The 13,331-nt window shown below is 33.3% G+C and overlaps 2 protein-coding genes and 1 long non-coding RNA gene across 3 annotated transcripts; all 3 read left to right on the top strand.

Moving 5' to 3' along the window:
• Positions 1–984: 984 nt before the first annotated feature.
• LOC141673454 (uncharacterized) lies at positions 985–1,530 on the top strand. Its single transcript, XM_074480204.1, has one exon. The coding sequence runs from the start codon at positions 985–987 to the stop codon at positions 1,528–1,530; it is 546 nt and encodes a 181-aa protein (XP_074336305.1).
• A 1,489-nt stretch (positions 1,531–3,019) lies between these two features.
• On the top strand, positions 3,020–4,064 carry LOC141670513 (uncharacterized). Its single transcript, XM_074476406.1, has 3 exons — positions 3,020–3,397; positions 3,567–3,611; positions 3,705–4,064. The coding sequence occupies exons 1-3, from the start codon at positions 3,142–3,144 to the stop codon at positions 3,857–3,859; spliced, it is 456 nt and encodes a 151-aa protein (XP_074332507.1). The 5' UTR covers positions 3,020–3,141; the 3' UTR covers positions 3,860–4,064.
• A 5,740-nt stretch (positions 4,065–9,804) lies between these two features.
• LOC141670525 (uncharacterized) lies at positions 9,805–12,717 on the top strand. Its single transcript, XR_012554594.1, has 2 exons — positions 9,805–10,229; positions 10,496–12,717. It is a non-coding gene; the product is annotated as an uncharacterized LOC141670525 (long non-coding RNA).
• Positions 12,718–13,331: the final 614 nt, after the last annotated feature.

The raw sequence follows: 13,331 nt of genomic DNA, 5'->3' as shown, positions 1-13,331 counted from the left end.
TGATGCATGGTTACATAACTTGGAAAAGGTGTTGCATAAATGTAAAGAAGTTAATCTAATTTTAAATTGGGAAAAATGTCACATTATGGTACAAGAGGGAGTTGTTTTGGCTCATGTTGTCTCAAAAAGAGGCATCGAAGTCGATAGAGTTAAGGTAATGATGTAATGATGCTTGCATTGAGACTTTTGACAGGTCAAAGAAATCTCTTATCTCTGCTCCAATCTTGCAATCACCATATTGAAATTTGCCATTTGAGATCATGTATGATGCTAGTGATCAAGCTATTGGTGCAGTCTTAGGTCAAAGAAAGGATGGAAAGCTTCATGCCATATATTATACAAGTAAGACCTTAGATGAACTCAGATCAACTATGCAACAATTGAGAAGGAATTGCTAGCAGTGGTGTATGCTATGGAAATGTTTCGATCGTATCTTGTTGGTTCGAAAGGTATTGTTCACACAGACCATGCATCATTGAAATATTTGTTGAGCAAGAAAGATGCTAAACCTCATTTGATACATTAGATTCTACTCCTTCAAAAATTTGATTTGGAGATTAAAGACAAGAAATGAGCTGAGAATGTGGTTGCTAATCATCTTTCACGCCTTGTTCTTGATGGTGATGGTAGTAAAAATCTTTCAATTAATGACTCATTTCCTGACGATTACCTATTTTCTCTTTCAAGTGAGTTTCCTTGATTTTCTAATATCGCTAACTATTTAGCTAGTGGTACTGTTCCTCATGGTTATTCATCGCAATAAAGGAAGAAGTTTTTCTATGATGTGAGGAAGCACTTTTGGGATGATCCCGTTTCTCTATAAATCTTGTGCTGATGGAGTCATTAGAAAATGTGTTCCTGAAAATGAGATTGCCTCAATAATCTCACATTGTCACGATTTACCATGAGGTGGTCATGCAAGTACTACTAAAACTGTTGCTAAGATTCTTCAATGGAGTTTTTATTGGCCAACTCTCTTTAAAGATGTCCACCAATACATTCAATCTTGTGATCGTTGTCAAAGAACTGAAAATATTTCAAGAAGAAACAAGATGCCTCTTAATAATACTTGAAGTAGAGACTTTTGATGTTTGGGGAGTTGATTTTATGGGACCGTTCCCTCCATCTTTTCAGAACAAATACATTTTGGTCGCTGTTGACTATGTTTCGAAGTGGGTTGAAGCCATTGCAATTCCCACTAACGATGCTCGTGTTGTAAGCAAGTTATTTAAGAAGACAATTTTTCCCAGATTTGGAGTGCCGAGAATATTGATTAGTGATGGAGGAAAGCACTTCTTGGAGAATCGGTTTGAATCTATGTTGAAGAAATATGGAATTCATCATAAGATGGGGCTTTCTTATCATCCCCAAATAAGTGGTCAAGTAGAGGTCTGTAACCGTGAAATCAAGACTATCTTGGAGAAGACGGTCGCAAAATCAAGGAAAGATTGGTCTATGAAGCTTGATGATGCATTTTGGGCATATAGAACTGCATTTAAAACACCTATTGGCACATTTCTGTATAGTTAAACATTCCTAAATTAATAATTGATACTTTCAAGCAGTTAAACACATCAGCCAGCTACGTTGTACAACAACATAAACAAGATACCGAAACCAACATTAAAAGTCTTTCTAATCATTTATAATTTTTTAAAGTATGCAAATATTTAAAATATAGATGCACTTAATAAAATAAATTAAAATGTAAAATATCAACACATTAGTGCAAATATAATAAAAAAATTAAAATAATATAAATTAAATTTAATTGATAAAACAAAAAATAAAAATAAAGAATATTATAACAGTTTTTCATACTATAATCAACTATAAAAATATTAATGAACAAATAAGAAAATAACACAAACAAAGTTAACGCTTTATAAATATAAATGAATTGATTAAATTTTTTATATATACAACATAATAATAGTAAAAAAGATCATCAAATTAAACTATTGTTAAAAATTGATAAAATAAAATTAAACTAGGACGACAATTTAGATAAAAACAAAAAAAAATAATAATTAAGATGACGTGTTAAATGTATTTTGATCATTATTTTAATATTTTTTAGAAATATATCTACTATACTATAATAACTGGGATGAGATATAATTTGTATGCCTTTTTTTGATTGGTTTGGTTATCTCAATTTATGACCGTCAGATCTTTTTAATCAATTGATCAGGACACATTAATTCAATTACGAATATACATTCCCAGGTTCGAAGCCGGTTAACAACAAATATTTACTCCCTCCGTCCCTTTGAATTGTTAACATTTGAAATGAAGTGTTCGACACGTATTTTAAGGCTCCTATCTAGTATAGTTATATAAATTATTTTTCGATTTTTTTTCTTCTGAATAAATATTAAATGTTTAAATTATTTTTCAGAAAAAGAAAATTTTCAGAATAAGTTATACAACTATACTAGACAAAAGCCTTAAAATGTGTGTCGAAGACTTCATTTCAAATGTTAACAATTCAAAGGGACGGAGGGAGTATATTATTATTTATACACTATTAAAACTCTCATGTTCGAACCCCACCAATAACAAATATTTATATTATTATTTATGCACTAACCAAGATTCTGGACAAATATTTATATTATTATTTATGAATATAGTAATAAGATAATGATCCAAAATAAAATCTATTATAAATTTAAATAAAATAAAAATATAATGAAGATTGCACGGTCGCAAAGTTAGTATTTTTATACTCCCTCCATGTCATTTTAATTGTCAAATTTGACTTTCACTTGGTCAAATTGACTAAAATTTGACCGATATTTATTAATATTATAATTGAACAAAATAAAAAATTTACATCACCAAAAATCAGATTTAATATACTCTAATATTTAATTTTAAGTTTTTTTATAGGAGTAATGTTTAATTTTAAATTAAAAATTAATCAATTTAACTTTTAGAAAAAGAAATGTGACAAATAAAATGGGATGCAATGAGTAATAAACAAGACTACAAAGAGCACACCCTAGGGAAACGATACTTACAATCTTACATACGGTTCACAAAACTCAACTACTCTTTCTCTCTCAACACAGTTCACAAAACTCAACAACTCCCTCGTTATCTCTCATTTCATTACATTCACACAGTGTGTTAAACATGCACCGACAATCTCTGAGCTCACCAAACTCAAAGCTCCACAGTCCTCATAAAGGACTCCTCACTAACCCTAACTACAACAACACTGACCTCACTTCAGACACCTCTCACGTCGCCGCCGGCGACGACATTGACGAACTCCGGAAGTCTTTAAAGCCTCAGAAATCGATGGAGAAGCTCATTCACATCATTCCTATGCTCGTTATCTTTTGCTTTCTCGTCCTCTATCTCTCCTCTCACGATCCTTCTCAAAAAGGTATAGCTAGCAGAATCTGGATAAACTTTCGTTACACTGTATTTTTTATTTTGATAAATTTATAATTTCTCGTATTGCAAAACTACAATTTAGTTATTTGTAGCAACGTTATTTCACATTTTAGTTTCGTTTCAAGGTACGAATCTGAATAATTTTTCGATTTATGTAGAGGTGAGTAGCTTCAACGGATTCAAGAGAAATTTGAAGCCCATAGGTAAACTTCAAATGCATATTGTAGTTTTTTTTTTATTAACAATTTCATTTCATGCTTTTTATTTTTCAATCTTAGAAATAAATGTGTGTGTAGGTTTAGAAATATCGTCGGAGATTGATGAATTCGGAGGCTTACTGGAGATGGGGAAGAGCGATGTATTGGCGATACGGAGCATGAGGAATCTACAAGAGATTGATAAGAAGCAAAGTCAAAGTAACCGTGTTCATCGAAAAATCGGCGATTTTTAGTCTATGTTTTTCTGGTTCTATGACTCTCTTTCTCTCTCATCATGTAAGAAAAGAACGATTAACGTTCCATTGTTTGAGCTGGCACGTGCTATCTCAATATTCTGCCAAGTTTTGTTGCTAATTGCATGTAAATTTGTTGCGTACAGAATGTAGCACGTGTGTGCGCCCTATAATCTAATAATCAAATTGCCACTTAACGTTTTAACCACGTAAAATATTAGTAATTACTAGTTAATTAAAAACCGGTTCAGAAAATTAAATAATCAAAGAGTATAAAATGAGGGGCTACTTTGAGTTAGATGGTAAAAAGTGCCGTTGGGAGTTGGAATCCAGCTGTAAATAGGACCGTTACTGGCATGTGTAAGATGTTAAAGCAATGATGCCAAATGCAAGTGGAATTTGTTAATGTATCTGCTTTTCTTTTTGACCAAACACTGGTACTTGATGATTAGTAATATAAATGGTATGGCTTTAACTTAGCCTTTAACTACTCCAGTTTTTTACTCGGTATGTTTGTTTTCGAGTTTGATACTTGCAATTTTTAATGTTGTAGAATATGCAATTCTACGAGAAACGTCAGTTATATATTTAATTGTTTTGTTACATCTAAAGGACCATCTCCGTCAAATGCATCTATTACATAAAGACTGATGCATATTTTCATTAATGCATAATCTTTTTCATATTTTAGTTTAGAAGTCGGAAAACAAGAAGTGTGCGAATTTATTTTTTGTTACCAAATTACTTAAGAGTCGAGTGAAACATGCGGGAACGAAACATATCTACCGTATTTAATTTAAGTACATTTTGAAAATCGGGAAAGACTATGGTGCATTGTTACAAGATCATGTATTGTTTTAGTGTATATATAAGGAGCTTGTTTGACAAATCTTGTAAGTCAATTGTAACAACTTATTGACAGAATATTTGTTGGCCCAATTTATAAGTTTAATTTATAATATATAATATATAAACTGAGAAGTTGAATGTTAGTAACGATATATTTTTTTTTTTTGATTTTTTTTTGTATTTTTTATCAATTTTAGTTTTAAAATATATTTTTTAATATTAATCTAACTTAAAATATAAGAATTGAGATAATTATATTTTAATTTTTTTTATTTTAGTTCATTTAAATATAAATAATTATGACTTATAAGTTAAATTATCCAAACAATTATAGTATTTATCAACTTATTACTTATTAGTCACTTATTTAATTTAACTTATAAATTATTTCTTTTAAAATTTCCCACAAGTTTAACGACGTACATTGGGTACATATGATCTCATTTTGGTGAGATTTTACCTTTGCATATGAATCTAGGTGTTCCCGTATAGGTTCTGCTTCTAGTACATGGAATCAAGTATTGTAAGTTGGTACGCGTGATGATTGTGTCATTTTGGGGGGAATTTTCCCCATTTTCTTCTTCATCATGCAAAGAAAAAGTCATTCTAATACATGAAAAAGGAGAGCAAAAGTTTGTGAGAAATTATTCTGCTGTGTTCTTTTGTGTTTTACTATAAAAATTATGATTTTAAAAAAAGAAATTTTTTTTTATCGCTCCATACAATAAAATGTAAAGTAGCCAGCACTGAGCCGCCTCCCTCCTCTCTCCCCTCTCCTCTCCCCTCTCCTAGGGTTTGTCAATTTTTAAGTAAATCGAGGGGCTTCTACTGGTTTATCCCGTGAAAAGTCCCAATCCCTTCATTTTTCTTTTATTCTCGTTGATTTTTTTTCAATAAAACCCAATTCTTTTGGGTATTTGTGTGTCTCTCCTCTTAGAGTGTGTATCTGTCTCTCCTTTTGGAGTGTTCGTTATGTTTTTACTTAGTCATGCTTGGGTTAATATGGTATTGGATCTGTTGAGGACGAAGTTGCTGATATTTTTGTTGATCTGCAAAACCTGTATCGAATCTGGGACGGTGATGATTATTGTAAGAGCTCACTTTTCACAAACAAAGATTGTTCATTTTTTATTGGTTTACCATTTCGGCATGTTTATAGCTGGTATCCGGCATGTAGATAGCCGGGGTGCGGCTTCTCCAATCTCATTTTATGCGATTGTTGTTTCTGAACATTGGGCTAACCATAGTTTTTACGTGATATGGTCAATTGCGATGTTGCTATCTTCAGAGATGCTGGTGCAATTTGGATCGCCTGAGATGCCTTTGATTTCGTTTTTAGCTTCAAGAATTTTTAAATTCTATGTGTTGAACGATCGGAAAACAAATCATCTAATTGATTTTAGTATGTTATTTGTTTTATCACCTGGCTGTATCGATAATTTGGGGTTTGTCCCGGCTGTATTATATTCAATTTAATGAAAATCTTATGCATTTGTCAAAAAAAAAAGATATTTTTTAGTGTGTGCTCATAGTTTAATAAAAACAGAAGAAAATGACAATATGTTAGTGAGACTGAGAGCCATCAATATTTATATTAAATATAAATTAATAATTTTTTTTAAACATTACAAGAGATTGAACAACTTTAATAACATTTTTTATTTTTGGTTCCTTAATATTATTATGATATTAAAATTAAATTCAAAACCTATCCATACTTTCTAAAGAAATCAGAGAAAAAATATTGAGAAAGGAAGTGTGAAAAGGAGAAAAATAAATATTTAATTAAAAAATAAGATAATGAAATGGTCATGATTCCTTATTTTTAAGCAAGTAAAAGTGGATCATGATTTTTTAAAAATTATTAAAATTTTGTTGAAGTGCCAATTTTAATACTTATAATGTTAGGTAAAGGTATTTTATAAATAAGCCTTGGAATTGCTCTAAATATTGTTATCCATATTATTAGCATACATTTTATGTATGGAAAATAATGGAATTATCAAATAGATTCTTAAAAGAATTATAAAATATCACATGTAGCTCTTTTATTTGCTAAATAAAATGAACTCATACTAGCACATCAGGTTATATTATTTTATAATAATTTTTATGATTTTTTTTGTGTCTCTAATATTAATCTTTAAGGTAAAATATTGTTGGCTATTATGGTGATGGAAGAGAATTGGCTTGCAAGGTTGCTCTAGTTGTTGACCCTTTAGGCAGGTCTAATAATTGTAGCTCGAATGATATACGCACATTTACCTAACTGTCAACTACTACTATACACAATGTCTCTACCAGAAAGATTATCTTCATGTCACTCTTAACAAATATCAACATAAAACATCATGGGGGGTTCTTGGATGCCATTATTATCCATATGGTCCCTTCTTCTTCAATTGAACATTGTGGTGGTGGGTTTGTATGGGTCCATTTTTACATAAGAGCCTTTAAAATATGGTCCTGTGATGGAGCTTTAAATTGGTTTTATGCAGTACAGCCTGTTATTATTACCCAACAGGATTAGTTCCCAGCTTGAGGTCCGTTTTGTATTTATTCTATCAAAAAATAAGTATTATGACATAATAATATTGAATGCCTACAGAGATCAGAAGCACAAGGAAAAGATGCACTAATTTTGCTAGAAGCATTGCCCAGCAAAGCACAAAGAAAGCAGCAAAGATTATCAGCAAGCTCATCCAATTTTCCAAAACATGAGATTAACACCGGTACCAACTATCATCCAATTTTTCAATTAACACTGCTACCAAAGAAATCTCTTTGCAATTCAACCAACTACATCACTTAGGATTTACTAGATTACTGCTCAAGAACAGAAGATATTCTAGAACAAACGTGCAGTTGCTGGCTACCCAGAGAACAGATTTTTTAGGAACAAAACATCAGAAACTGAAAGACATCAAGATAAACTCATCCAGTCAATACAGATGTATAAACCACAGATCTCTGCAGCAGCTACTGAAACTTAAAAGACTGCATCTGCTTCTAACATAATAGCGCAGGCTCATTTTAAACAGACAAGTATTCAAAACTCGAATCATATTGCAGCCAGTAGATAAAGCATATGAGATCCGCCTAGCCAACCACAAAGCTACCAGTAGCAAAAAATAAATAAATACAGTTACACAAATACAGACATAATTGCATTCCGCAATTACAAGAGATATCAAAGAAACCTTAAATTTGGATCCCTGCCAACGACATGTAATAGTTAATTGCAGCAATCTGCTCAAGGCCTGCAGACTTAAGATTTCTAGTCAATCTCATAAAATTTGCTCAAACACTAGGACCATGGCAATATAATAGAAATTAACCATCAAAGAAAATTTAGCGGAAGCCCTGAAAGAAAGTATCCGATGCCTCAGAATGATATTGGCTATAAAACTGCAGAAGCACTCCCAATAATTCCAGATTATAATTGCACAACTATAGAATGCCCAGGTTGTACCCCATACGAAGACCAAAGACAACCAACAATTCCCAAAATTGAGCATCAGACCATAAGAACACCAGCAAAAAAAATGCGCACCTAATTTTTCTACCAAAAGATGAAAAACTGATGCCTTGGAATCACAGCAAAAGCTCTGCATTTTATTTCAATAAGCACAGTCAAAATTAGATAAGATCTGTAGCAAACTGCACACGGTTTCTTAAATCAAACTCTATTTAATTTACGAATGTCTATCAACTAATTTTAAAAGCTTTCACTATGCACTCATTTTGTGCCTCCACCTTATCGACAAAGGTAAGTATCTCTAATTTTATCACTGGCTAAGAAGTAAGTTATAACTAATGCAGGAACAGAACACCAAGTATCTGGCCAACACACAGAGCTTAAATATCATAAATTTAAACAAAAACAAAACATACAAGTAATAAATCTACCAAAATATGAAGAGAAGTATTAGTTTATACATAAAAACATCTTGAACCCATCAAAACCGAACAAGTACCAATAATTAAACACCTAGAACTTGCATAACATTCTGAATATGTGCTCCACCTATTTCTATCTTTAAATTTATACAAAACGTGGATTCTCTAGTATTTCAAAACTCTTTAAAATATTCAATGCCACCCTCGACCAAAGACGAGTCGTGGGAAAAAGTAGAAGGCCATGATCAAGACAAGAACGCCAATAAGCGCAACAACATAAAGCCTCCTCTTTGCGCAAAAATTCCACATGCATGTAAAAAGATCTGGAAAAGTAGTGATCTCCTGAGGCACCGGCTTGTCGCCGAAACGGAAAGTGCCAGCAAAAGTGACATGCCCTTCATATGCTTTTTCTATCATCAAAGCCAAAATATCACGATCACGATCAGGCAAGACATCGCTCATGGTTGTTTGTTCTGGGAAGCTTGTGCGGATTTGCATGGCCTAAGAATGTAGTAGTATTATGTTAGATTACAATTTACATTGACAACCAATGACTTGCCCCCATCTTAAAGTAGAGTAGTTAGAATTCTGGTAGCAGAATACTTGTAAAACTAGAGATCTAAGGTCGTAAGGTATTTGAAAATATATCTTTAAAATTTACTATTTAATTCAAAATTCCTTAAAATATATATACCTATATTGTCTGTTCTACTTTTATTCTAACTCGATCAATATACTGTACTCGAATTTTACATATTATCCGAAGCCACCCAAAAATCAACATACTCGAACCGTGTGAGAGGTTTCTCATTGTGTCAAACTACCACTCTTGTTAAATATTGATCTTATATGCTTATCAATATACTCCCTCCCCATCATTTTTAGTTGTATTTCCGTGCAACCAAATTATCAAAATTTAACCAAATTTTATTAATATTTTATAATTACAAAAAAATAAAAAAAATTATTGATTTCATTAATATAAGAGTAATATTTAATATTTGGTCAAAAATTTATTGATTGACCAACAAAAAATTGAAAAAATGTGACAATTAAAAATGACGGAACGAGGATTAAACGCGATCAATAACAGTATATACATTGCCGGGTTTCATAATTTTTTATGTGTAATTATTAAAGTTGACTTATAAGTTGACACATACTATTACAAAATTTCTGAACAGAGAACTAACAAATCATACATAAAACTTCAAAACCCTTAAAAACGTAAAAACCATAATACCAGTAAGATGTCACTTAAAAGTTAAAATCAAGAATTTAATACACAAACAAATCTAGAACTCGCACATCCTCAATATTTTTCTGCGCCTTTCCTCGTCCTTTCTTTTTTTCGTAAGATTTAATTTTGGTTTCCTATCCAAAGTTCTCCCAGAACCTGAAAAACAAGATCCAATCTTGTAGTACTTTTCCTTTATTTTTGTGTCTTTATATCATATATAAACTCCTAGCGCTGCTGGAAAAGGAAGCATAATATCCTGACAAAAATCCAAGCAAGCACGGGAACAAGAAGAAACCTCTTCCTTGCACAAAAGTTGCATGTGCATATAATGAGATCACGGAAAGTATTGATTTTCGGAGGCGCCGTGCGGTTGCCAAAACGGTAAGAGACTGCATAAGTGACCTGCCCATCGTATATGTATCCTCTCTCTGGTAGATTAGGCGATAGATTCACAACCATATTCATTGTTATATGTGTTGCAGGTAAACTAATTTGGATATTTGGTCTGTTTACTCGTTTAGATATAGAGTTGCAATTAAATTATAGAGTTCGGATATGAAGTCGTAGCTAGAGTCCAGAGTCAGCAGGTTATATAGCACAGATTTGTGATTGGTTTATAACTCTTTTTTTTTTTCTAATTGTGACAGGGGACGGGGAAGTCTAAATCGCCTGGACCTGATGGTTTACTACTCTTGCTCTTGTGCCAAAAATCTCAGTCGCTTTTTCTATGAGCGATTATAGGCCCATTGCGTGATTCAATGTGCTTTACAAAATCACTGCTAAGATTCTAGGTAATCTAGTAAAATTAGTCCTTGGAGAAATTATTTCGCCAAACCAAGCTGCGTTTATACCTGGCCGTTCAATGGGCGCCAACTGACAACATTTTTTTTGGCCCAAGCTCTTTGCAGGGGCTATCATTCTATTATTCTATCATTAAGATAATGGTCAGCCCAGATGCACACTTGAACTTGATCTCAAGTAAACTTTTGACAATCTTAATTGGACATTTTTGTTTGAGGCTCTTACTCGCATGGGGTTTCCTCCAAAATTCATCGATTGGCTCCAGCTTTGTCTCACGACTCCCACTTTTTCTTTCAAACTAAATGGTTCATTGGAAGGTTTTTTTGAGGGGAAAGTTGGTCTTCGCCAAGGCGACCAGCTCTCGCCTTATTTATTGGTCACTGCAATGGAGGCTTTTTACTGCTTGTTTGAATGCTAAAACATCTTACCCCTGACTTCGATTTCATTGGCAAGCAGATGTAAAAATTTCTCAATAGACATTTGCTGATGAAGTGCTCTTGTTTAGTCATGGTGATGAGCAGTCAATTCTGTTGTCTTTTAGATGCATTTGATTTATTCTCTTAGATCTCTGATGTTCAATCAAATCCATCAAAAAGTGAAATATATTTCTGCAGTGCTCCTATTCGGTGCATCCATCAGGTGCTATCTTTTTCCAATTCCGCTTGGGTTGAATAACCAGTTAAGTACTTGGGTTTGCCCCTCATTACTACTAATCTGTCTTCTCGTGACTTCCACTCCCTTATTAATAGACTTTGTAGTCGTTTTTTCTGTTAGAAAACATGCTCTCTAAGTCAAGGAGGTCGTCTTAAGTTATTGAAATCCACTCTCTGTGGCATTGTAGGCTCTGCGTTTCTCATACGTTCTTGTAGGGAGGTACACTTCAATCTATACAATATATTTTTGTTAAATTTCTTTAGAGCGGTAATCTGGTAGATAATAGAATGCATGAAGTGTCTTGGAGGGACTTGTGCTATCCTAAAGACGAGGGTGATCTAGGTTTAAAAGACTTGGTAGAGTGAAATAATTCATCTATCTATACCAACTCTGGAGAATCATTTAACCTAGTTCGGAATCTCTTTGGATTAACTGGCTGAAAAATCATTTTCTTCATTCGAAGGGGTTCTGGGCGGTTAAAATCAAATCTGGTACTGCTTGGTCTATTCGGAAAATTCTCATCAGCGCAAGAAATGAAGTTGCAAGATTTATAAAATATCATGTTGGGTTTAATAGTTCGTTTCTATTATGGCATGACCCCTGGGTCACTAATCTCCCTCTCCTGTCATCTTTGACTCCAGATTTATCTCTAGTGTTCAGTCTCATATAATGCCAAAGTAAATTTTATCCATCACAAAGACTACTGGGAGCTCATCCTTCGAACCACATGTATGCCTTGGAATTCAAAAATCTGGTTGCTAGCACGCCACCGCACTCTGATGATCACATTACCTCGGATGGATCAATGCTTACTGTGTTAAATCCTCAGTAATCTGGAACACTATCAGAGAAGTCCGTAATGGAGAGTTCTGCTTACAATCGTATGGCACTCATTTTCCATTTCTAAATGCTCTTTCATGCTTTGAAGAACAGGCTCCATACTAGGGACCGTATGTTAGGATTTAGTATGCAAACAGCCCTACTTGTGTGCTTTCTAATGGCTCTAATGAAACCATCACTCATATTCTGAAGAGACTGCCCTTACTCAACAGGTATCTTTGCTTACAGCCCTGCCCTTTTGCTGCCTGATTGGCTTCAAAGCATCAGAAATATGGCAAGCAATGTCAAGAATCAAGTCCTGTTCTTGTTTATTGGTGCGGTCGTTCGTAGTATATGGCTTGAGCATAATAACAGAATACATGAGTATATGGCTTGAGCATAATGACAGAATACATGCTAAATACCCTACTCCTGCAAAGTCTCTGCTGATCAAAGTTAAGCAAATGGCCCATGATCGTGTTTTTGGCTGCTTCCGATTTCAGATTAATGCTCGCAAAAACTTTAGCACAGTTAGTTCCTTGTATTAGTTTCAGCGTGGCCTTAAAATTATTTCATTATGTTGAGCTTAGCTTTATTTCGAGCTTCTAGTAATTATATGGAGGTTTCCTCTGGTTATTTACCTAGCCAGGTCTAATAATTGTAGCTCAAACGATTACGCACATTACATATTACATTTACCTAACTGTCAACTGCCATACACAATGTTGCCTCTACCAGAAAGTTTATATTTATGCCACCCTTTTAACAAATATCAACATAAAAAATCATGGGGGTTCTTGGATGCCATTATTATCTATATGGTCCCTTCTTCTTCAATAGAACATTGTGGTGGTGGGTTTGTATTTTGTATGGGTCCATTTTTATACAAGAACCCTTAGAACATGGTCCTTTGATTGATCTTTAAATTGGTTTTATGCAGTACAGCCTTTTCATTTGTAATTTACTAGTCATCTAGATTAGCTCCCCAGCTTGACCTCCGTTTTTTTTAATTCTGTTAAGAGGTAAGCTAACATGTAAAGCATCAGCAAAGCACACAGTACCAACAAAGTTGCATTCTGCAGCTAGAAGAGTGATCATAGACATCTAAAATATTAGATCCCTGCGATATGCAGTTGTTAATAGTAAATTTTAGTGATCTTCTCAAGCATGTAGTCATAAGATTTCAGAGTCAATCCCACGAAATTTGCT

The sequence above is a fragment of the Apium graveolens genome, chromosome 7, assembly GCF_009905375.1.
Source record: "Apium graveolens cultivar Ventura chromosome 7, ASM990537v1, whole genome shotgun sequence".
NCBI classification, from domain to species: domain Eukaryota; kingdom Viridiplantae; phylum Streptophyta; class Magnoliopsida; order Apiales; family Apiaceae; genus Apium; species Apium graveolens.
Note: the sequence above shows the minus strand (reverse complement) of the source record. Positions and strands in the feature narration are given on the sequence as shown.

Excerpts from the sequence above, each read along its gene's own strand:
- LOC141673454 (XM_074480204.1), top strand. The coding sequence starts at position 985 with ATGTCCACCAATACATTCAATCTTGTGATCGTTGTCAAAGAACTGAAA.
- LOC141670513 (XM_074476406.1), top strand. The coding sequence starts at position 3,142 with ATGCACCGACAATCTCTGAGCTCACCAAACTCAAAGCTCCACAGTCCT. Across the intron at positions 3,398-3,566 it reads TCACGATCCTTCTCAAAAAG|AGGTGAGTAGCTTCAACGGA; the intron begins GTATAGCTAGCA and ends CGATTTATGTAG. Across the intron at positions 3,612-3,704 it reads GAGAAATTTGAAGCCCATAG|GTTTAGAAATATCGTCGGAG; the intron begins GTAAACTTCAAA and ends ATGTGTGTGTAG.